Source organism: Mustelus asterias, chromosome 12, assembly GCF_964213995.1.
Source record: "Mustelus asterias chromosome 12, sMusAst1.hap1.1, whole genome shotgun sequence".
Lineage (NCBI taxonomy): Eukaryota > Metazoa > Chordata > Chondrichthyes > Carcharhiniformes > Triakidae > Mustelus > Mustelus asterias.
The window spans coordinates 3,924,809-3,950,682 of record NC_135812.1 but is presented as its reverse complement, the minus strand read 5'-3'; the positions used below and the strand labels follow the sequence as shown (position 1 = coordinate 3,950,682).

The following is a 25,874-nucleotide window of genomic DNA, read 5'->3' as shown; positions in this document are numbered from 1 at the left end:
ATTGTATATGGGTGGCTTTGAATTGTTGTGACAGGAATGTGTAGTTTGTCTTCTGGTTGGAGAGGTGTCCGTGCCATGAATATTTAAAGTGTCACTTTAGTGACTCGGGTGATAACCATGGATAAAGGGATCTATTAACTATTGTACAGAAATGTTTAATAACGCTTGTTCTTCAAAGAGGTCAGGAAGTCGGGTGGCACGGTGGCACAGTGGTTAGCACTGCTGCTTCACAGCGCCAGGGTCCCGGGTTCGATTCCCAGCTTGGGTCACTGTTTGTGTGGAGTCTGCACGTTCTCCCCGTGTCTGTGTGGGTTTCCTCCGGGTGCTCCGGTTTCCTCCCACAGTCTGAAAGACGTTTTGGTTAGGTGCATTGACCTGAACAGGTGCCGGAGTGTGGCAACTAGGGGAATTTCACAGTGACTTCATTGCAGTGTTAATGTAAGCCTTACTTGTGACGAATAAATAAACTTTACTTTACTTTAAATCGGGTGTGGGTTTCCTCTGGGTGCTCCAGTTTCCTCCCACAGTCTAAAGATGTGCAGGTTAGGTGCATTGGCTATGCTAAATTACCCCTTAGTGTCCCGGGATGGGTAGGTTAGAGGGATTAGTGGGATAAATGTGTGGGGTTATGAGGATAGGGCCTGTGTGGGATTGTTGTTGGTGCAGGCTTGATGGGCCAAATGGCCTCCTCCTGCACTGTCGGGATTCTATGATTTCTAACTTTGAAAAAACAACTCCAGCTGTGACACAAATGGAGTGTCTTCAAAAGGAGTTGGGAATAGTTACATCATGAGGCCTTATCTATGACATGCATATCTCGAATGTAGACATAATATATGTGGAATGGCCCGATATTCAGCAGCTCTTCAGAGGCCTCACACGACAGAACACAAAGCCCAGAAGCCACTCTCTTGATCCAGTTTAAGCTGATCCGTCAGCATCCCAGGTGTCAATATTATTCGTGTTCCACATTATCAAATGTCTCAAGCTTACACGAAACACGTTGTGAAGCAGAGAAGAAGGTTGGAATTTTAAGGTTCTGCCCCCACCAGAGTTTTTAAAGTTTAAGTTTATTTATTAGTGTCACAAGTAGGCTTACATTCACACTGCAATGAAGTTACTGTGAAAATCCCCTAGTTGCCACACTCCAGCACCTGTTCGGGAAACACTGAGGGAGAATGTAGCATGGCCAATGCACCTTTCGAACTGTGGGAGGAAACTAGAGCACCCAGAGGAAACCCACGGAGGATGTGCAGCACCCTGTGTTACAGACTGTATCTCTATGATATTAATCTCGTACGTTCCATATTCATTTGTGTAAAATAGTTCAACTGCAAGACCTGTCTTCTGCGTCAGTGAGGTGATGATTATGGGAGGGGTGGGGGGGGGGGGGGGGGGTCACAGGGCTGACATCAATCTATGAGCCTCAGCCGTGACTGTGTGTGTTCAGTCTGGCTGGGTTAACCTCTCTGTTGCAGGCTGTACCTGGGAGGACAGATTGAAGAGGAACCTTTGGTTCTGGGTAGGATATCATCATATACTGTAAGTTCACTATTAATGTACTACAGTATAGATGATGTACTACCCAGTGCTTGCTTACATAACCAAGACAAGCATTGGGAGAGTGGTGTCCAGTCATCCTGAAGAGGCAGTGGGCTCGAGACAGTCACTGGTGGGAATAATTTCACAGAAAGTACATGGAAATAATCTTTGCTTTCCAGCACTAGAGACAGAAATGGCGTCACTGATTTGTCTTTAATTCCTGGTGTAAAAGCAGGAGTTTTGCATCTTTCTAACTGGTTATTGACGGTGCCATTTGCCAATTTTTGATCATTGAATCTGTTGATCCACTCTGTTTAAAGCAGAGATTGTGGATACTGGGATTTGCTGAACCCCTTTCTGTTTAAAGTTACCATTTATTATCGTGGTTAATCAGGATTTCCAGCTCTTGCTGTTTGGTTAGTCCCAAGACATTAATCCAAACCATTCACTCTCCAAGTCTCAGTTTGTGATAAGACTCTCTATTTCCTGTCTCTCGTGTGTTTATTCTCAGGATGGACCACTGGACTCTGAAGGGAGTGTCGGTCAAACCGTTACCATTACTTGTTTAAGTACTGGTAAGGGTTATACTGCTGCTCCCAAGCTCATCTCGGCAGCCAGAAAGACAACGGTAAGATCTCTACTGATGTTAATCCAGCTCCCTCACACTGTCACTCTCCCCCAGCGCCCCGTGTTACCGACTGTATCTATACTGATATTAATCCAGCTCCCTCACACTATCACTCAGTAACCCCTCTCCCCAAGCACCCTGTGTTACTGACTGTATCTCTACTGATGTTAATCCAGCTCCCTCACACTGTCACTCAGTAACCCCCCTCCCCCAGCGCCCCGTGTTACCGACTGTATCTGTACTGATATTAATCCAACTCCTCCACACTGTAACTCAGTAACCCCTCTCCCCCAGCACCCTGTGTTACTGACTGTATCTCTACTGATGTTAATCCAGTTCCTTCACACTGTCACTCAGTAACCCCTCTCCCCCAGCACCCTGTGTTACTGACTGTATCTCTACTGATGTTAATCCAGCTCCCTCAGACTGTCACTCAGTAACCCCTCTCCCCTCAGTGACCTGTGTTACTGGCTGCATCTCTACTGATGTTAATCCAGCTCCCTCACACTATCACTCAGTAACCCCTCTCCCCCTAGCTCCCTGTGTTACTGACTGTATCTCTACTGATGTTAATCCAGCTCCCTCAGACTGTCACTCAGTAACCCCTCTCCCCCAGCACCCTGTGTTACTGACTGTATCTCTGATGTTAATCCTGCTCCCTCACACTGTCGCTGCTTTCTTTCCCTACTCCTGCCTGTGGGTCATTTGATTCTCCTTTTCATCTCACTTCCTTCCCGTGTGCACTTGCTGTGTCTTGAAATCAGTCAAGTTATTTTTAAAACTCCTAAATTCACACTGTCATCGTTCAACGGGTCTTTAGCAATTCTTTGCCAAGCGGAGGACAAACTGTAACTTGTTTCAAAAGAAAATGTTGTGGGTCCAACAAAGTCATCATCTGCTCTGTGTGAGGCCAACGTCTGATGATTCAGGATCAAGGTTATATCCGATTGAACTTCTTTAGAACTTACTCAGTATCTGGGAAAAATTTAACCAATCAGCTTCAAATAAAAGTAAAAGTTTATTTATTAGTGTCACAAGTAGGCTTACATTAACACTGCAATGAAGTTACTGTGAAAATCCCCTAGTCTCCACACTCCGGCACCTGCTCGGATACACTGAGGGAGAATTTAGCACGGCCAATGCACCCTAACCAGCACGTCTTTCGGACTGTGAGAGGAAACCGGAGCACCCGGAGGAAACCCACAGACACAGGGGAGAACATGCAGACTCCACACAGACAGTGACCCGAGCCGGGAATCGAACCCGGGTTCCTGGCGCTGTGAGACAACAGTACTAACCACTGTGCCACCCCAAAAGCATCGCCTGATCAGGGACTTAAACCCTGGACCCTCAGATTAAAAGTTTGATGGCTGTACCGACAGCTACCTGGGCTCTTAAATGAGATTTAATCCAATGAATCATCTCAGGTCTGTTGTTGAAAAATGTCATTTTTAAAACAGGGTGAAAGGTTCATTGTCCCTAGAGCAGGATAACATCAGCACCAAACAAACAAAGATCAAGAATGATGACCGGGCATAAAGGGTTAATTTACAAAATTACACTGAGGGAGAATTTAGCACAGCCAATGCATCTTTCGAACTGTGTGAGGAACCCAGAGCACCCGGAGGAAACCCACGCAGACAAGGTTACACAAATGTACAGAATTTATCATGTTTAGAAGATTGAGGGAGGGAACTGGTTGAGGTATTGAAACTGATTAAAGGCTTCTCTGGGGTAGATCGAGAGAAACCAATCCCTCGGTGTGGCACAGTAGCACAGTGGTTAGCACTGCTGCCTCTCAACGCCAGGGACCCAGGTTCGATTCCCGGTTTGGGTCACTGTCTGTGTGGAGTTTGCACGTTCTCCCCGTGTCTGCGTGGGTTTCCTCCGGGTGCTCCGGTTTCCTCCCACAGTTCGAAAGATGCATTGGCTGTGCTAAATTCTCCCTCAGTGTAGGCGCTGGAGTGTGGCAACTGGGGGATTTTCAAAGTAACTTCATTGCAGTGTTAGTGTAAGCCTACTTATGATACTAATAAATAAACTTTAAAATTAAACTTTAAAAACTCTGGTCGAACCTTAAAATTCCATCCTGCCCATTCAGGGATGACATCAGGAATCACTTCTTTATACAAAGGGGGAACAAAAATCTAATGCTCTCCCTCCTAAAAGCTGCAGATGGAGGACGGGGGGGGGGGGGGGGGGTGGGGAAGAGAGTAATTGAAGAATGAGATTGATATATTTTTTTGCTAGGTATTGAAGGATAGAGAACCGAGGTGGACAATTAGGAGTTAAGATTCATTCAGTCATGATCTATCTGAAGAGCAGTCCCGAGGGGCTGAATGGCCTCCTTCAATTTCTGTGTATTTATTGAATGATGCAAAGCTTGTGTTTTGAAGCCTGTAGTTTGCAGCACGGAGGCAAACCCGGGGGATACGAAGAACGCCACAGATTAAGTGTCATGAGGAAGAGGAGGAAAATAGAGCAATGCTCAATTGTTATCGGTGTTTCACAATGTGGCAGTAAGCAGAAACCATACAGCAGTGTGTGTTACAGTGCTGCGATGCTCCTCGGGATGCTTTACTATGTTAAAGGTGCTGTATTAACACACATTCTTGTTCAATGATTAGAAGTCTTCACATTATAAAGAAGACAACTCCTCCAGATGAAGACAAACTCTTTGGACACGTTGAACCCCAAGGAACTAACTCATCCGGGGTCTCTCTCGTGCTCTCTGTGGACCTTGGTTGGGCTAAATTCCCTTCTGTTCCCTTTTCCATGTGTTTATTCTCAGGATGGACCACTGGACTCTGAAGGGAGTGTCGGTCAAACCGTTACCATTACTTGTTTAAGTACTGGTAAGGGTTATACTGCTGCTCCCAAACTCATCCCGGCAGCCAGAAAGGAAGGAACCGCCCGAGGGGCTGAATGATGTGCTGTGGATTTGCGACTCCTCCAGGTACAAACTCCGATGCTAAAAACAAACCAATATAAATCGGAGGAGCTGACCAACGCAGCAGTTGCGCTGTTCTGTCCATTACACACAATCTCCCTTCAATAAAACAACTTCTGCCGCAAGAATTCCATTCAATGCAAATAAATTCAAAATAGCAAACATTTATCCCCATCGAGATCAAATCAAGCATCGCTGGTGGCCAGAGAATGTCTGTCTCTGACTGTGGGGGTGTGCTGAGTGTTGGGGAGGTGGGGCTCACAGTGTCAATGAGTACTTTAGACTTTGATTACACATTTCAAAGTTTGTGGATGACACTAAATTGGGGTGTGTAGTTATTACTGGGGAAGAATGTGACAGACAGACATTAATTAACTCTTGGAATGGGCATGTAATTGGCAAAATAAATTCTAATATTTAAGTCTGAGGCGGTGTATTTTGGGATAAAGAATAAGGATGCATGCTGCTTGGATAATAAGGATTGAAATGCAATGGAGAAACAGACAGATCAGTAAAACAGCAACGGCTTAATAGGGCATTGTGAAAGAAAAGTTAACAAAACACAAGGGTTAATTTCCATTGAAAATGAAAGAAATCATGTTAAACTTGTATGGAACCATGGTTGGACCATGGACTACGAAGTAAAAACGATGCAGAAGAACCGGAGAAAGTGCAAAACAAATCACAAGGATGATACCAGAACTGGTACTCCACAGACCTCAGTGGAAAAGCTGAATGGGTTTCGCCTCCTCTCTCTAGAAAACAGAAGGCAGGCCTGACAGATGTCCTCAAGATAGTGAAAGGCTTCAACAGAATAGAAATGGAAACGTTTCTGCTTGTCGAGGAGACCGTAGCTACAGGGTCAGATAGTCACTAATAAATCCATCAGGGAATTGACGCCAAACTTATTTTCCCAACAGTGGTGAGAATGTGAAACTCACTAACACGGAGTTAGATGAGACGAATGGTACAGATACATTTAAGGGAAATTAGATTAACATGAGGAAGAAAAGAGTAGACGGTTAAGCTGAGGAGGGGGCAAGAGGCTCATGCTGAACACCGATAGACCCCGTTGGGTCAAATGCGTTGTTACTGCGCTGTAGGTTTGATGTAATTAAAACCGGAAAGAGACCATATTTGGAACAGTTAATTTTCAGAGTCAATCTTTTCGACTAAACAATTAAAACCAGATCAAATTAACCGAGGGACTAATTAAAAGGGGCAGCACCCAAAAAGGGAACTGCCCGAAACAAAAGACAGGGGGTAGCACGGTGGCACAGTGGTTAGCATTGCTGCCTCACAGCGCCAGGAACCCAGGTTCGATTCCGGCCTCGGGTCACTGTCTGTGTGGAGTTTGCACATTCTCCGCGTGTCTGCACGGGTTTCCTCCGGGTGCTCCGGTTTCCTCCCACACTCCAAAGATGTGCATGTTAAGTTGATTGGCCGTGCTAAATTGACCGTAGTGTCAGGGGGATTAGCAGGGTAAATACGTGGGGTTACAGGAATAGGGCCTGGGTGGGATTGTGGTTGGTGCACACTCGACGGGCTGAATGGCCTCCTTCTGCTCTGTATGGATTCTATGGAAGTAGAAAAGAAACTTCAAATTAAAATATGATTAAAGAGGTTGATAATACACTCCAGCCCCTGCGGTGCCCAACGGGCACGGACGGCCTCAGCAGTACCCTTGGACACTGCACGCTCCTTCTCCAGGGACACTCAGTTGCGTATATAGCCATGGTAGAGGGGCAGTGGGGTCGGATGACCCCCTCGGTCGCCCGCTGCCTGGACCTGTTCATGGCATGTTTGGCCAGGTCCAGGAGCAGGTCTTCCCTACCCTCCTCCGCACCGCTGAATTTTCAGTGTCAGAGAGATTGATTGGCAGTAATTAACACGATTAATAGGGCACTGACTATTGAACTGACAACTTTCGGTGCTGAATTCCTTCTACCACTTCATTCCAGAACATCGCGCAGTCAATGCAGTTCAGAGGTGAGGCACAGATGAGTTTTCACAAACCTGAAGCAGCTGCACACAGTCAGAAACTTCTAGATTTTTATCTTTAAATGTACACTGGCCACTCTCAGGTTGCTGTAACATAAATAATGAGAAATGCTTTTCACCATTCCGTTGACAGCAACATCTGGGCCAATAAAATGAATTGCACTCAACATCGTGTATAACTTTAATTAACAATAATAATAGTCAATAAAACCTCAGAGCCAGAATGAGGGGAGCGGAGAATATCAGTGATTCTGCACGATTGCTGCGGGACTGTTGGGTTTTATTTCCCTGCCGTCTCTGAATACTTAATTGCCTCCTTCATTGTGATTGACTGCGAGAGCTGGCTTTGTTCTCCTTGGAGCAAAGATTAAGGGGAGATTTGTTACAGATATTCAACATCATGCGGGGATTTGCTGGGAGAGACTGTTTCCATTGGCGGGACAGTTGGTAACCAGAGGATATAGTTTGAAGACAACTGGCAAACTAGCCAGAGAGAAGATAGATTTTCCTTTTACACCGGTTAATATCTGGGATGCATTGCCAAAAAGCGTGATGGAAGCAGAATCAACAGTAACATTCAAAACTCTTAAACCTTCAGTACCGACCCTCCGACAGTGCAGCGCTCCCTCCGTATCGGCCATCCGACAGCACGTGTTCCCTCGGCACTGACCCTCTGACAGTGCGGCGCTCCCTCGGCACTGACCCTCCGACCGCGCGGTGCTCCCTCGGCACTGACCCTCCGACCGCACGGCGCTCCCTCGGCACTGACCCTCCGACCACGCAGTGCTCCCTCGGCACTGACCCTCCGACCGCACGGTGCTCCCTCGGCACTGACCCTCCGACAGTGCAGCGCTCCCTCCGTACCGGCCATCCGACAGCACGTGTTCCCTCAGCACTGACCCTCTGACAGTGCGGCACTCCCTCAGCACTGACCCTCTGACAGTGCGGCACTCCCTCAGCACTGACCCTCTGACAGTGCGGCGCTCCCTCGGCACTGACCCTCCGACAGTGCGGCGCTCCCTCGGCACTGACCCTCCGACCGCGCGGTTCTCCCTCGGCACTGACCCTCTGACAGTGCGGCACTCCCTCGGCACTGACCCTCTGACAGCGCAGCACTCCCTCGGCACTGACCCTCCGACAGCGCGGCGTTCCCTTGGTACTGACCCCCCTCAGAACTGCCCCTCTGACAGGGCAGAGCTCCCTCAGAACTGCCCCCCGATTTCTGAGAGAGCTCTGCACATTGCCCTCAGAATTGCCCCCGACAGTGCTGAGCTCCCTCATGACTGACCCTCCAACAGCACAGTTCTGCCTCTCCAACAGTGCCGTCTTCCCTCAGTATTGACCCTCGGGCTTTGCTGTGCTCCCTCAGTAATGACCCCCAACAGTGCCTTCAGAACTGACTCTCCTAAACTACAGTGATTACTCACTCCACCACCAGTAAGATAGATCATGGGCTAAAATCTCTAGAATGGGACTTGAACAAATCAGAGGGAAGATACGATCAGGAGAGCACAGCTGGCAACTTGACCATTGCAATAACTGCAGTAGGCTCTTCCAGCAATGGTGTGGATGTTCTGTGGGGCTAATGGGATATGTTGAAAGGCCAGAATCACAATGATACCGCCCGGAAGACATTCAGCCCATCTTGTCTGGGACAACCTTTGTTTGAATTATCCAATGAATCCCACTCTCCAGCTTTGTTCCCATAACCCCTCGAGTTAGGTAATTAGCTAATCCTCTTCTGAAAGTTATTCTTAAATCTGCTTTCATGGCCCGTTCAGGCAGAGCCTCCTGAATCACAACCACCGTGTTTTAAAAATTCTCTTTCCAATCATCATAAATCTGTCTCCTTGGCCTTTTCTCCACGGGGAACAGTTTCTCTTCATTTACTCTGTCAAACCACTATGCAGTCAGGTAGAATAGGAATCAGAATAGGCCATTCAGCCCATCAAGCCTGCTCCACCATTCAACGAGATCATCTACCTCGCTGTCACTTTCCCGTGCTGCTATCTCCATATCCCTTGATATCATGAGCCCCCAGAAATCAATCAATTTCTGTCTTGAGCATGCTCAATGGTTGAGGTCTCAACAGCTCAGAGGAGGTTTGTGTGGAACATAAACACCAACATAGATCAGCTGAGCCAAGTGCTGTAAATTCAGTGTCATTCCTTTTACTGCTGCCCGTCTCCAAAGTTCACAAAAACAGGCATTTCAGGTCATTAGAAATGACCCTAGTTGTGATATTGTATGCATGCCCAACAGCCACACAGCAAGGAGGTTTTTCATTTATTTGTCACAAGTAGGCTTACACAAACACTGCAATGAAGTTACTGTGAAAATCCCCTAGTCACTGCACTCTAGCGCTTGTTCGGGTACACTAAAGGGCAATTTAGCATGGCCAATGCACCTAGTCTTTTGGACTGTGGGATAATGCACCTGACCCAGCACATCTTTCGGACTGTGGGAGGAAACCGGAGCACCTGGAGGAAGCCCACGCAGACACGGGGAAAATGTGCAGACTCCGCACAGATTGACCCAAACCAGGAATCGAGTCTGGATCCCTGGTGCTGTGAGACAGCAATGCTAACCACTGTGCCACCGTGCCGCCCCAGAAGAACAGATGGTTCGGGATGTGGATCATTCTGTTATCTCTCATCGAGTACCGCAGGCCTCTGCTCTTAACATCAGTTCCAAGAGGCTCTTGCACCAGTTCACTGACACCAGAGATAAGGGAAAGTCCCATCCCAGCTATCCAGTGTCACCTCCCACAGAAGCTGTCTCCAGCGATAGCAAGATGTAGAGGGCAGGTGCTGCCATGTAAGGAATGAGAAGACTTCGAGATTATTGGTTAACTTTTTAACATTCTCCACTGTCCCCGTCCTCACCACCCCCCCCCCCCCTTCCAGGCATCCGGTTCCCAGCCCGACTTCGCTTTATTACTTCACCCAATACTAAACCCTGAAATCCCAGCAGATTTTCACTGCCCCCCAGCAGTGAGGGTTGTCGGGAAATTGTAATTTAACTTAAAGCAGGAAATGCTGGATGAACACACAATGTCCGTTCGGTGGCAGAGCAAATCAACCCACTTCTATCAAAACCCAAATCCTTTGTCAGGACTGATGCCTGGAACATTAGGAGGCACCTGTATCTGTTGGCACAGTGGTTAGCACTGCTGCCTCACAACGCCAGGGATCTGGGTTCAATTCCTGGCTTTGGTCACGGTGTGGAGTTTGCACATTTCCCCCGTGTGGGTTTCCTCCAGATGCTCTGGTTTCCTCCAACAGCCAAAGATGTGTGGGTTAGGTTGATCAGTTATGCTAAATTGCCTCCAAGTGTCAGGGGGATTAGTAGGGTGAATTAGGGTTACGGGAATAGGGCCTGGGTGGGATCGTGGTGGGTACAGACTCAGTGGGCCAAATGGCCTCCTTCTGTACTAGAGGGATTCTATGATCTCAGCAAGGTGTTGGGGTCCAACAATTTTCCTTCGGAGGTACCTACCTACGGAGGTCAAAATCAGCCTGAAATACCCACCCCACTCTGCCTATTACAGCCACGCCTGCTGGAAAACATGTAGATGTGGGGTGAGAGTGGTGCTACTCCAGTAGTCTAACAGCCTCTGCTCGAACTGACTTGGCCTTAATCCATTTCTTCGGGTTAGCTATTACTTGGCCTCTGTGCCATTCATAACCTTGAACCCAATCACTCTTGCCCTGTAGCTTTGGCTTGATTGGTCACTTCCTCAAACCTTCACTAAGACTGCTCACCTGGTCATCATCTCATTGCTATTTCTGAGATCTTGCTGTGTGCCGATTGGCTGCCATGTTTCTTGCAACAGTGACTCCACTTCAGAAGTGCTTGATTAACTGTACAGCGTTTTAGAATGCTCCAAGGCAGAGTAGGGCGCTATACAAATCCAGGTTCCCTTACTTCCTCTGCAGTTCCTGAGATAAGAACATTGCCTCAGTGGCAAGGCTCTGTCTCCACAGATCATCACCATGCCGTCAATGTGCCATTTGCTGAATACTAGAGACATCTAGTGGCGGCAAGGCAGCACAATGTTCACATGTTGAGTATTTTCACAGTCTGTCTTCCCACGAGGAACGAAATGGAATAAAAAGTATCTGAGTTTCACTCCCGAGACTCAGATTAAAAGCAACTAGCAGCAAAGTGAAAGGTGAAACTCAGAAGTGCAATTAACTGACAAGCTAGGAATTTAAAATTTTGATTACAAAGGGGGAAGATTCTCAGTGAATTCACAGTCTAGAATATCTGGAGAAAGAAGTTAAATTTAGCAGCAAGATGGAGGAAGCAGTCAGAATGTGAGATGATAGAAGAAAGAGAGAGAGAGAGAGACAAGGGTTGTAGCACAGAGAGGGGGCGAAAGGCCAGACACGAGGGGGAACAGCTATTTCTTGCACTCTGTTCTGGAGTGTGAGAGAACCATCAGGTAAGAACAGACAATACCATTCACCTGGTAGAAAACAGGGATTTTTCCCAAGATGTTTTAACATTTTATAACCGATAATAATACGTACAAACCAAAGTAAACCCCGCAGCTCAATAGTTCAGTCTGAGCAGGATGCCTAACACAGTAAGAAGTTTAACAACACCAGGTTAAAGTCCAACAGGTTTATTTGGTAGCAAAAGCCACACAAGCTTTCGGAGCCCCAAGCCCCTTCTTCAGGTGAGTGAGAATTCTGTTCACAAACAGGGCATATGCATTTGTGACAGAGACAATCCCAGTACAGGCCTCAATCAGACTGACCGCGAGGCCCCCATCTAATTACTCCATTTATCTGTGGGAGGTTTTGACTCATTCTCTCAGTACTGATGCCACAATGAATCATAGTATCATAGAATCCTACAGGAGGAGGCCATTCAGCCCATCGAGTCTGCACCGACCACAATCCCACCCAGGCCCTATCCCTGTAACCCCATGCATTTACCCTAGCTAGTCTCCCTGACACTAAGGGGCAATTTAGCATGGCCAATCCATCCAAAACACACATCTTTGGACTATGGGAGGAAACCGGAGCACGCGAAGGAAACCCACGCAGACACGGGGAGAACGTGCAAACTCCACACAGACAGTGACCCGAGGCCGGGAATCGAACCCGGGTCCCTGGCGCTGTGAGGCAGCAGTGCTAACCACTGTGCCACCGTGCGGCCCCACGAAGTATCAATCTATTTCTGAATATCAAGATTTATTAATGTTGGGGGTACAGAGTGTAAGCAGAATAAGAGGATTTTAGGGCACCTTCGTGTTGAGCTGGGCCAGAGAACGAGGGTTTAAACATTTGAATTCAGTTTGTAAAATCTGGAAATAAGTCAGTGAAAATAGCGGTGAAGTTGATGGGTTGTTGTAAAAACCCGACCAGTTCACTGATGTACTTCGGGAGAGGTCCTTACCCAGACTCAGCCTCTACGTGACTCCAGTCCCACACCAATGTAGTTGACTCAACTGTCCTCTGAAGTGACTTAGTAAAACCTGCGGTTGTAGGAAAGCTCCAACGATGGACTTGCAAGGATGAACACTAAAGCCAGCAGTGCCCACACACTGAGAATGAACAATACTGATTTCAGCACTCCACATCGGTTATGTTACACCACACTAAGGGCCTCATGGTCTGATTTGCCAGCGGGATAAAGCCTCAGAACAGCAGGTTCTGTGATCCATCATCATAAGGTGCTGCTTCCAGTCCCACCGCACAACCTACTTCAGTCACCGCGCCCAGCAAGAACTGATTGCAAACGGGATATTTATAAATTGGGCTCCACAAAAATAAACCTTGAACTGTCTTCCCTCGACACCCTCGTGCCCTTTCCACACAGGCAAATGGTTCAACCCCCGGAAACGGACATCTGAAGGTTTGCCACCGGCGGATTACAATCAGGGAGGAGACTGTACGCTTGAAGCCGGGTTTGGAGGCAGCAATGGTCACTCCAGAAAGGTGGCAGCCAATGGGAGGGTCACTTCTTCACTTTCACACACAGCTTCAACTGCACATCACAGAGGAAGATATTCATCAGGTCCTGTCCCACATCGCGGGCAATTTTACCGATCAGCTGCCCTCCCTGGCCAATTATCAATCTCTGTGGAGGCAAAAATTCAAAATGTGGTAAGAGGAGATTTCACAGTCTCAAAGCACTTCTCATAGTGAACTACTCTGGAGTTAAGTTGCTCAGTCTGTACAGTACGATCCCAGCTGGACAAGGCAGATCCTAGAGTGAAACATGGCTTGATAGATCCCAACCTTATCTTTTAAAAAAACAAAATACTGCGGCTGCTGGAAATCTCAAATATCAGGAAATGAGAACATAAGAAATAGGAGCAGGAGTAGGCCATCTCGCCCCTCAAGCCTGCCCCGCCATTCAATAAGATCATGGCTGATCTGATAGTGGTTTAGTTCCACTTACCCGCCTGCTGCCCATAACCCTTAATTCCCTTATTGATCAGAAATCTATCTACCTGTGACTTAAACATATTTAACGAGGTAGCCTCCACTGCTTCAATGGGCAGAGAATTCCAGAGATTCACTACCCTCTGAGAGAAGAAGTTCCTCCTCAACTCTGTCCTAAACTGACTCCCCCTTATTTTGAGGCTGTGTCCTCTCGTTCTTGTTTCCTTTCTAAGTGGAAAGAATCTCTCTGCCTCTACCCTGTCGAGCCCCTTCATTATCTTGTATGTCTCTATAAGATCTCCCCTCAGCCTTCTAAACTCCGAGTACAGGCCCAATCTACTCAATCTCTCCTCATAAGCTAACCCCCTCATCTCCGGTATCAACCTGGTGAACCTTCTCTGTACTCCCTCCAAGGCCAATACATCCTTCCGCAAATAAATGCTGGAAAATCTCAGCAGGTCTGGCAGCATCTGTGGAGAGAGAAGCCGGTTGTGATCTTTAATCTTTTAGTCCGTATGACTCTTCTTCAGAGCTCTGAAGAGTTATACGGACTCGAAACGTTAACTGTGTTCGTCTCTCCACAGACATGGCCAGATCTGCTTGATTATTTTTTGTGTTTTGAATCAAGAAAACATTAACTATATTACACCAGACAAAATTTTGGAAAGATTTCAATACAAAAACACCAGAAAATGAGTCAAATCAGACTAGTCCTTTTATCCCTGCATTATCCTTACAGACACAAAAAACCCCAGTGAAGATTTACCACTATCTAAACACTAAGGCTGGATTGGCTCAGTTTCTAACACTTTTCTTGCAGCAGACTTCTGAACGTTCACTCGATGTTCTTCCTCAATTGGTACCTCTCCCCATGACATGCAAAAAATCCACTCGAAACTCATCATCACTTCAACCTTACGGCAATGTGGTTGATTCTCAAATGCTCTCAGGTATGAGCAATAACTGCTGGCCCAGCCAGCAATGCCCACATCCCTTGTAGAAATAAAAAGAAGTTCCCTAAACTCAGCTCCCCAGCAGTCTGGCAGGATTTCTTAAGAGAATTTTAGACCTTCTGAGTGAGACTCTGGGTGCTAACTGGCAGCCCTTCTATGTTTCCCTGACTCTCTCTCCGGACCCTTGTCGCTAGGCAACAGCACAGTTTTTTTCTACTTTATGCTTTCTTTAACTTCACTAATCTACTAACCCTTTGGAAACCCATCTGTTCACTTCAAGAGTTATAACACTTAACTAAAAATGCGCATAGACAAACAGGGCCGGCACCCAGTTCACAAAAAAATCTGAGATGTGCGGGTTAGGTTGATTGACCATGTTAAAAAAAAATTGCCCCTTAGAGTCCTGGGATGCGTAGGTTAGAGGGATTAGTGGGTAAATATGTGGGGGTAGGGCCTGGGTGGGATTGTGGTCGATGGGCCGAATGGCCTCCTTCTGCACTGTAGGGTTTCTATGAATGAATTCTATGAATTCTAGATGCAGATTCCACATTACTTGACACATAAATACAAAATATAAATTAAACTTAAAACTAAACATTCTTCCTAACACTACACAAATAGATCAGAAAAGTCTTTGCCGATCTAAGTCAGTACATCCAAGATGATTAAAGGAATTGTTACAGGAGACAGAGGGAGACACTATTTCCGTTGACAGGCAGAGTCTAGAACAAGGTCTAGAACAAAATTAGAGCTATGTAATGCAGGCAGCATGGTGGCACAGTGGTTAGCACTGTTGCCTCACAGCTCGTGATCCGGGTTTGATTCCGGCCTTTGGGTAACTGTCTGTGTGTGGAGTATGCATGTTCTCCCCATGTCTGCATGGGTTTCCTCCGGGTGCTCCGGTTTCTTCCCACAATCCAAAGATGTACAGGTTAGGTGGACTGGCCATGCTAAATTGCCCCTTATTTTCACAAGATGTGCAGAATAGGTGGATTAGCCAGATAAATGTGTGGAGTTACGAATATAGGCGGAGGGGAGAGCCTGGGTGGGATGCTCTTCAGGGAGTCAGTGCAGACTCGATGGGCTGAATGACCTCTTTCTGCAAAGATGACTTACTCAGTTAACGGTAGGACGTTGGGGAGAGTTACAGAACAAAGAGATCTAGGGGTACAGATTCATAGCTCCTTGAAAGTGGACAGAGTGGTGAAGAAGGCATTCAGCGTGCTTGGTTTCATTGGTTACATTGAATACAGGAATTGGGACGTCTTGTTGAAGTTGTACAAGACATTGGTAAGGCCACACTTGGAATACTGTGTACAGTTCTGATCACCCTATTATAGACAGGATATTATTAAACTAGAAAGAGTGCAGAAAAGATTTACTAGGATGCTACCGGGACTTGATAGTTTGAGTTATAAGGAGACGCTGGATAGACTGGGACTGTTTTCCTCTGGAGCGTAAAAGGCTGGGGGGGTGATCTTATAGAGGTCTATAAAATAATGAGGGGCACAGATCAGTTAGATAGTCAATATCTTTTCCCAAAGGTAGGGGAGTCTAAAACTAGAGGGCATAGGTTTAAGGTGAGGGGAGAGATACAAAAATATCCAGAGGGGTGATTTTTTCACACAGAGGGGGGTGAGTGTCTGGAACAAGCTGCCAGAGGTAGTAGTAGAGGCGGGTACAATTTTGTCTTTTAAAAAGCGTTTAGACAGTTACATGGGTAAGATGGGTATAGAGGGATATGGGCCAAATGCGGGCAATTGGGACTAGCTTAGGGGTTTAAAAGAAAAAGGGCGGCATGGACAAGTTGGGCTGAAGGGCCTGTTTCCATGCTGTAAACCTCTACGACTCTAAATGGAGTTAAGATACAGGTTAGCAGATATTGAATCGCACGGTTGAATGTAGCATTATAAAAACATTCAGTGAATACTTGCGAGTACAAATTAAACTGATATCGGCTGAGGCCAAGTTTCACACAGGAGCAGTTTAGACACTCTGATTCTAAAGGGGTGTACAGAAAGGGAGCTGGAACACCCCACTTCCATCTATGACTGTTTTATATTAAATGGGAGATACTTGAAACAGAAATCAGAGCAGCTACTTTTTAAGCACAGTTGTAATTAACCCTTTCAGATCAGCATTAGCTCTGTAATATCCAAAACACATGTTAACACTGAATCAGCCCGTCGCGGGTATAAAGGGATGGAGCAGTGTTACTCCCACATGCATACTGACCGCGTGATTCTTTCGAGCAACTGTGATATTCTGCAGAATTCGGAGCTCGCCGCTCGGTCCTTCTTCCCACAGTTCAGTGCTCTGAGGAGTAAAGAAACGGTTAATGTGCTGGCTGTTAAAAGTTTTCCTGTTGCTTCCCACGCTTAGCCTGGGTAAGCGTCTCAGCCTTGATCTACACTCAAGTTTCCCCTTTGGACAAAGGGATTGTTGCTAAATTTGCTGATGATACAAAGATAGGTGGAAAAGTAAGTTGCGAAGTGGACATGTGGAGGCTACAAAGGGATATAGACAAGTTAGTTGAATGGGCAAAGATCTGACAAATGGAATGTATTGTGGGAAAATGTGAAATTGTCATTATGGCAGGAAGAATAAAAAAAGAGACATTATCTACACTGTGGAAGAATGCAGTGATCTGAGATGCAGAGGGATCCGGGTGTCCTAATGAATGAGTCACAAGAGGTTAGTGTGCAGGTGCAGCAAGTAATTAGGAAATGAAGTGAATATTAATGTTTATTGCAAGGGGAATCAAATACAAAAATAGGGAGGTTATGCTGCAGTTATACAGGGCATTGGTGAGACCATACCTGGAGTACTGTACATAGTATTGGGCTCCTTATTTAAGATGTAAATGCATTGAAAGATTTACTAAACTAACACCAGGGATAGGTAAATTGTCTTATGAGGAAACGTTGGACAGGTTAGGCTTGTAGCCTTTGGACTTTAGAATAGTAAGAGGTGACTTGATTGAAAATAAGATCCTGAGGAGAATTGACAGGGTGGATGTGGAGAGGATGGTTCCTCTTCTGGGAGAATCTAAAAAAAGGGTCACTCATTTAAGACAACGGTGAGGTGGGGTTTTTTTCTCTTGAGGGTTGCGAGTCTTTGGAATACTTTTCCTCAAAAGGTGGTGGAAGCAGAGTTGTTGAATATTTTTAAGGTAGAGCTAAATAGAACCTGTAATGCTCTAACTACGTTAGGGGTTGTGGGTTTACACACACACATTCAAACTAACAACAACAGATTTATTCTCGGATGTCTTGTCGGCAAACTGAAATACAAACTGAAAGTTGAAGAGCAGCCGGTGGCAACATCCTAATGACATCACTATCAAATAAAGTGATCAGTTCTTAAAGCATTCATGCAACCCTTATAAATATAGAACATACCTTCCCTTTTACTTCTATGGTCATGACAACAAATTACTATGATGTTATACATAGGGTCAATAATACTCCAGACTCCATACGGTGCAGCATTAATCATTATGCACAGTCAATAAGAAAGTCAATCAGGAAGATGTCTATTCCTCTTTGGTTGTATACAAATGTTCTGGAATTTAGCTGTTCTTGACCCTAGAAGTATGATTCAGTAGACATTTCTTCTCTTGGAACTAATTCCGCATCATTCTCACAATCATCAGGCAACTCAGGTTCAACCAAGTCTTCTGTAGTATTCACAACACTAGGAGCTAAAGAAGTTGGTACGTTGGAAGATGATTCGAAGAAATTGGTCAGTACGATGTCCCCAAACTGGTTCATCTTCAGTTTGAAATTGAAATTGGATGTGTTTCTGCTAAAACTATGACTGGTACCCATTTCTCATTCGTGGCATAATTACGCACTAACACTCAACCTCCTTGTTGAAATGAGCGTTGTTTTGCCCTCACCTCCCGGCTAGCAACTCAAGATTGTTGTGACGCTCTGCAATCTCTGAAACTTCTGGAGGTAATAACAAATCAAATGCAGGTCTCAACTTTCTCTTTGAGAGTCACAATGCAGATGAACTTTGGGTAGTCGCATGAGTAGTATTTCTATAAGATGCCAAAAAAGCCATTCACACAAGGTGATAATGACCCTTGCTCTTTTGAGGCTTTTAAAGAATGTTTCAAGGATTGTACAAATCTTTCAGCTAATCCATTGGTTGCTGGATGATAAGATGAGGCTTTACCATGTTGAATACCATTTACTTCCAGATAATCCTCCAACTCCTGTGAAGTAAACTGTGAACCATTATCACTAACAGTCTGTTCCGGTTTACCAAATCTTGCAAACATTTCATCAAGTTTTTCAATGGTTTGCTCAGATGTAGATCTCACAACAACTTCTGGCCACTTTGAGTAGGCAACTATGACAACCTCAAACCTCAACCAGACCTGCAAAAGTAACATGCAATCATTGCAATGGCATTTTAGGGAACTTCCAAGGGTATAATTGAGACAATGGTGATCTATTTCTTATTTGAGCACGGGATTGACACTGTCCACTTTTTCTTCAATCTGAGCATCCAGACACGGCCACCAAAAATAACCACCCGCTAATTCCTTCAATCTGGACTCTACCAGGATGTCTTTCATGTAGTTGTTCAAGAACTCTTCCACACAGACAAGGAGGAATGATCACCCACTTTGGACAGTCTCTCAAGCTTTTTGACACTTATGGTTTCAAATCAAGATGTGGACAATACATTCCAGCTGTTGTCCCTTTCAACGCCATATCCATCGCCTTCCCCATCGCGGGATCATTTCTGATGTCTCTGAACTTGAGAAGCCGTCACAGGCAAATGATCTACTCGCCAAAAATAAAGAATATTAACAAACCTATTTGGTTGCATCTGTTCAATAGGCAAAGGTAAGCCTGCTAAAGCATCAGCATTAGCAAGGCACTGTGATTGATGCTACTTTCTATCGTAAGAATGTGCAGATAAGATCAATGACCATCTTTGCAATCGACTGGCAGCTAACGATGGTGTGCCTTTATATGGCCCAAAAACAGTAAAGGGTCAATAATGTGAAATGACGACCATATAAATCATGATAAAACCTTTGTACGCCAAAGATTATACACAATGCTTCTTTTTCTAGCTAAGCAGAGTTAGATTCAGCACTAGTCAGAGTACGTAAAACAAAAGATATTGGTTATTATTCTCCTGAAGGCATCATATGTGAGACAACTCCCACTCCTTAAAGTGAAGCATTGCAAGCAAGCAGTAATGGTCACTTTGGATGAATTGAACTAATACTTCAGACTTCTGCAAAACATCTTTGACATCCTTGTATGCTTTCTTACATTCTGCTGTCCAGTTCCATGACCATTTCACACAGTAAACAATGCAATGGCTTCAATAATGTAGCTAAATTAGGCACAAATTTGCCATAATTGACTGATCCTAGAAAGGGCCTCAATAGCGTTAAAATTTGCTGGACATGGTGCCTCTAAAATATCGTCCATCTTTTTAGATGCTTAATGTAAGCCTTTATTATCAATAACATGACCCAAATACTGGACTGCCGTCTGGGAAAAGTCACACTTTTGTTTCTTGATACGCAGACCATGTGCTTAAAGACATTCCAATGCTGCTTCTAAATAATCCACGTGCCTTTGTTCACTGGACCCTGTAATTAGAATATCATCCAGGTAACATTGTACATCAGAGAGACCACTTAAAATCTGATCCATCTATCTTTGGAATAGGGCTGGTGTAAATGTTATTCCAAAAGGCCATCTTTTATAATGAAAAAGACCTTTGAGTAACGATGGTAAGCAATGGTTGAGATTCAGTGGTTACATTCATCTGTAAATATGCTTGTGAAAGATCAATTTTGCTGAATTTCTGCCCACCTGATAACCCAGCAAACAAATCTTCAAAGGAGGAAGCAGATGTTGATCAGCACACAGCATTGGGTTTATGAGGGTTTCAAAATCACCACAAATATGGATGTAACCATCTGGTTTCATGACAGATACGATGGGGGTAGCCCAGTCACTCATTGTAACTGGCTCTAACACATCAATGTTAACAAGTCATACTAATTCTTCTTCGACCTTGGGGCCAAATTGCATATGGCACCGCTCTTGCTTTGAAACCTTTTGGTTGACTATTAGGCTTTATCCTGAGTTTCACTTGAACTCCCTTCATTGAACCAAGTGATCTTCGAATACACTACTGTATTTATCCAGAAGGTGCTGTCGGACTGTTTTGGTATCGAACGATCTGTTGACAGCTCTCCAGTTAACGCTTATCTTCTTCAACCAGGATCTCCCAAATAGAGCTGGAAAATTACAACAGACCACACGGAGAGGCAACTCCATTCTTTGTCCACTCAACTCTACGTTGACCATGATGTAACCTTTTAAGAGGCACAACCTCTTCTGTGTATGTCCTTAAAATCACATCAGCTGGTTTTAAAGGAAGATGCTTCAGCTTTTGTTGGTATGTAGTCTCAGGAACTAAAGATACAGCAGCTCCAAAATCAAACTGCATCCTAATCACTTAACTTCCAAATCACCCAGAATCTGAGAGATTCACCCAGTATGGATAAGACATTCAGTTGGAGCTCTTCGTATTTCTGGACATTTTCTTCACAGTCATAATTGTTTTCTTCCATGTTGTAAATTCTTCTAGTAGAATGCAACTTGTTCATATTCCTGAAGGTATCCAGATTATTCTTCTGAATATTCTTCTCAGGGGAAGTTGGTCTAGCCCAATGAACTTTTGCAATGTGACCCATTTTGCCACAATTCTTGCATTGGCTACCCCTTGCTCCAGCATTCACTCGCTGAATGGCCCATTTTGACACATCAGTGACTTGCTTGTTGCTATTTTTACTTCTTATGGACAGTCCCCAACTTGTGGATCTTCATTCCTGTCCCAAATTGTGAAGCCTCTTTAGCAGTCAGTTTCAGCGACACTGTGATTTCTACGGCTGTCTTTAAAGTCAAAGCATGTCCAGTAAGCTATCATTTTTGCTTGGCCTCATTTTGGAGACCACAAACGAGACGATCTCGAAGAGTATCTTCTAATGACTCACCAAACTCACGATGCTGTGCCAGCCTTTTTAAAGTTGCCACAAACTGAGCAATGCTTTCACCTTCCACTTGATTCCTGCAGTGGAACCTGAACCGTTCCGTGATGATCAGTGGCTTTGGAGAGTAACGCTCTTCAAGGATCTTTTGTCAAGTCATCGGAAGTTTTGGTTCCTTGCTTTGAAATTCTGGGGCAAATTGAAGGTTTTACTTCCTATTGTGCTGAGAAAAGCTGGTACGAGCAACTCGTTAGCAATTTTATTCGCTTTTACGAAGTACTGAAAAAGCTCTGCACGGGAACTCCATCTTTCATTTTCTTCATTGAAAGGTCCCATTGATTCTAATTTACCCACCATTTATCATGCAGTCATTAGCATCTCGAGAATGCTCAGTATATTTTTTTACTGTCTTCCAGCAACTCCTCCGCCTTTTATCCCGGAGACCAGTGACTTGATGTATTTTTTTTTCCAAACGACCCCAGCCAATCAGCAAGACATCTCTTCTTTTCAAATATGCCAGATACGATCTGGAATCTCACCCTCCTTCAAACTGAAAGTAAAACAGCGGCCCTGTGCCAGCACCCTAATGACATCACTATCAAATCATGTGATCAGCTCTTAAAGCATTCATGCACTCTGTTTAAATATACGAGATTCTTGATTCACAAGGTTATCGAGGGTAGGCAGTGAGGTTGAGGTTATAATCAGATCAGCCATGATCCTACTGAATGATGGAGGGGCCGGATAGCCTGCTCCCTAATCTGTATGTTCCCTGTGGAAACATCTTGTTGGGCCTTTGCCTGTCCCCAATCCCTCCACTGAACCCATTATTGGCCCTTTGTTTGGATGGGGGGGGGGGGGGAGCACAACCCAGATCAGGTCAGGGTAATCAATCCAGAGAGGGCGGGGCTGGTAATAGCAGGGGGTTGAGGGGAACAGAGAACGGGAGGGGAATGTGTGGGGCGAGCGACAAAACTAAACTGTGTGACCTGGTGAACTTTCCCCTGAGGCGGGAGGTTCAGGCACCCAGTGTCAGCACCAAGCACCTCCAGGGGTTTAGCATCCTCTGTCCTCAAGAAAACTATCAGCATACACAGCAGTGCCCGTTTTCACATGTCCCTCAGCAGCAATCTTAGTGAGTGTGACAAATAATGAAAAGGACGGGGGAAATTCCTGCTGGGATCCGAAAGGGAAAGAAAGATAGTTTTGCATTTGCAGGGCACCACGCGTCTTTGAGGAACATCCCTAAAGGCTTCCCATGCAGTGAGCTATTCTAAAATGCAGTCGTGGAGCATGTGTAGGTAAAACATAATTTTCACACAGCAAGATTTCACAAACAGCGCTGAGATAAACAACCAATGAATCGGTTTCCGATGGGGTTTGAGGAACATTGGCCTAAGCACGGAGCTCTCCTTCAAATAGAGCCAAGGGTCTTTATCATCCACCTGAACAGGCAGACAGGGCCCTGGCTGAAGCACTCGGTCCAGAATGAAGAACATGCAAGCTTATTTCACCAGCATCAGTCCAGAAACTATCAGAGTCAAACCAGAGAGGCCAGAAAAGGGTCAGCGTTTTACCCAGCAGATTCCAGCAACCCGCTTGCTATTACCTGGATGATGTTGTATGGCACCTCCTGAGGCAGGTGCTCCAGTAATCGCTCCCTGATCAGGTTACAGCAGATCTCCTGGGGTGACTGGTCAGTGACGACAGCACTGTGATAATCCCAGGATCCTGGCTGGGCCTTTGACATCAGGTAGCACTGAACACACAGAGAAAGGATCAGACAGTAATTCAAAACCGCTTTGGAGGCACTTTGTAAAACGACTGTCTCCATAAAAACACAATGGCTTCTCCAGCCCATTTACACTGTTTGTTTCATTAATCTCTCTCACTGACACGTTCCAAGCTCTATCGCCCCTTTCAGTGAAAACTTACTTGCAGTTTTTTAAAAAATTGTCCAATTAATCAATTGTCTCAAACGATCCAATAGGCCCTAGAGATTTAAAATGAGGATCTGGAACAGCAGTCTCCATAGCAATGCAGCCAACACCAACCACAAAAAAAAGAAGCTTCCAACTGAACGGAGGCCCTCCTCATAACCATTGACTTTGAATTCAGGTGTGGAGGGAGGACCCAGTCAGGTGTGGAGGGAGGACCCAGTCAGGTATGGGACACACCTTGCAGGAGGGACCCAGTCATCCCATTGGGGTGGCACAGTGGTTAGCATTGCTGCCTCACAGCGCCAGGGACTCGGGTTCAATTCCAGCCATGGGTCACTGTCTGTGTGGAGTTTGCACATTCTCCCTGTGTCTGCGTGGGTTTCCTCCGGGTGCTCCGGTTTCCTCCCACAGTCCAAAGATGTGCGGGTTAGGTGGATCGGCCAAGCTAAATTGCCCCTTAGTGTCAGGGGGATTAGGAAGGTAAATATGTGGGGTTAGGGGAATAGAGCCTGGGTGGCATTGTGGTCGGTACAGATTTGATAGGCCGAATGGCCTTCTTCTGTACTGTAGGAATTCTATGATCCAATACACTCACCACGGAGGAGACACCCATTGAGCTGGTGCACTTGCCTTGCATTCAAACAAACCATCACTGATTTATTTAACTCCATCTGCTCACCTCGATTCCCTAACCTTTAATATATCTTCCTAACAAAAAAACTATCACTCAGTTTTAGAATTGCCAACGGGGGGGGGGGGGGTTGCTCCCTATATCTTAACTCGCATCCATCACTTTGTGCAGTAGCCCAAATGCCTCAATTTAAAAATCCACATCCTTGTTTTCAAATCCCTCCATAGCCTCACCCTGCCTTATCTGTGTAATCTCTCCCAGTCCCAGCAACCTTCCAAGATCTCTGCACTCCTCCAATTGCTCCCTCTACTGGCTTCCAGCTGCCTGGGCTCTTAAATTCCCTCACTGAACCTCTCCACCTTTTTATCCTCCTTTAAAATGGACCTCTTTGACCAAGCTTTTGTTCACCTGCCTCGATATGTCCTTGTGTAGCCATTGTCAAAATACTTCTTACCGATATCATTTAAGCACCTCTGGAAAATTTGTGACATTAAAAGGTGCATATAAACACGAAGCTGTTGTTGTCAAAGGCTTCTTGGCATTTGTTTCCCAGGACAGAATGCAGTTACTCCAAGCTGGGATGTAACCAGAGCTTTATATAACTCTAACATATCTCCCACTTCCTGACATTCCAGATGCCACCCCCCCCCCGCCCCCCCCCCCCCCCCCCCCCCCCCGCCAACCCCCCCCACCCCCCCCCAACCCCACCGAGAACTAAAGGCTAATATTTCCATCAACGTTTGCATTATTTTTTGCACCTATCAAATCATAGAAAGAAATCATAGAAACCCTACAATGCAGGAAGAGGCCATTTGGCCCATCGAGTCTGCACCGACCACAATCCCACCCAGACCCTATCCCCATACCTCTACATATTAACCCGCTAATCCCTCGAACCTACACATCTCAGTACACTAAGGGGCAATTTTAGCACGGCCAATCAACCTAACCCGCACCTCTTTGGACTGTGGGAGGAAACCGGAGCACCCGGAGGAAACCCATGCAGACACGAGGAGAATGTGCAAACTCCACACAGACATCACTGTGGTCACATCACTGACCAATTGAAAGTGGCTTTGCTTGCTCACCTGCAGAGTCTCCAATTCCTCCCCGTTGACAGCTGAAAGCATAAACACTTCCTTGAAGTGAGGCCAGCCCTCGCGATGCTTCAAGTCCCCGCACTGGCCTGTTAACCCCTGATGCCACTCTCTCTCTGTAGCTTCTGGTTGCTGTACGCTGCAGTCACTGTCAGAAACACGGTCGGTGGATACCTGCGTGTGAGGTAACTCGGAGTCTCCCTGCAAATGCTCAGTGGGGGTTATCTTACGCATGACAGACGCAGCATCCCAGACTCCAGTTTCCATTGGTGTTTCACCATCCCCACGATCTTTGCTCCCAGTTCTGCCTTTTCCGAGCAAAGAGCTGAACCTGGGCTTTATTTTCAGTTTCTTATTGTTCACTACCCCCTCAGTCAGCCTGGCTGTCAATTCCAGGAGGAGGCCTTTGTGCTTCAACAAGTCCACCTGGAACAAAAGGAAGTGGGGAGCTCAATGGGTTGATTTATTTTTATAAATGTTCTATTGTGCTCTTTAATTCAATTTCCCTTACAGAGTTCTCTGCATGTGTCTTGTGAAAGGTCTCAAAGGATCACGCAAAGCATGTTACCCTTGCTAACAGCAAACTTGCATTTCTATAGCAGCTTCCATGTTTTCACAACGTCCCAAAGCTCTTTACAACCGATGAAGTGTCGTCGCTGTTGTAATGGTGGCAACACTGCAGCCAATTTGTGCAC

General features: G+C 45.7%; 1 protein-coding gene across 3 annotated transcripts in view; it reads right to left on the bottom strand.

The window, feature by feature from the left end:
- Nucleotides 1-25,874, bottom strand: part of eral1 (Era-like 12S mitochondrial rRNA chaperone 1) — a 682,619-nt gene that overhangs the window by 642,050 nt on the left and 14,695 nt on the right. For 2 of the 3 annotated variants that reach the window (XR_013499069.1, XR_013499068.1), the window contains exons 8-11: nt 25,171-25,605; nt 23,121-23,270; nt 16,711-16,791; nt 12,274-13,214 (exon numbers count right to left, since the gene is read on the bottom strand). Coding sequence is in view for 1 of the 3 variants with exons in the window: in XM_078224622.1 (XP_078080748.1) it covers nt 13,092-13,214; nt 16,711-16,791; nt 23,121-23,270; nt 25,171-25,605 (789 nt within the window). In the remaining 2 variants the exon portion in view is untranslated. Of the gene's footprint in view, nt 1-11,735; nt 13,215-16,710; nt 16,792-23,120; nt 23,271-25,170; nt 25,606-25,874 lie in introns of those variants that run through there. The other variant, XM_078224622.1, reaches the window with a different exon arrangement.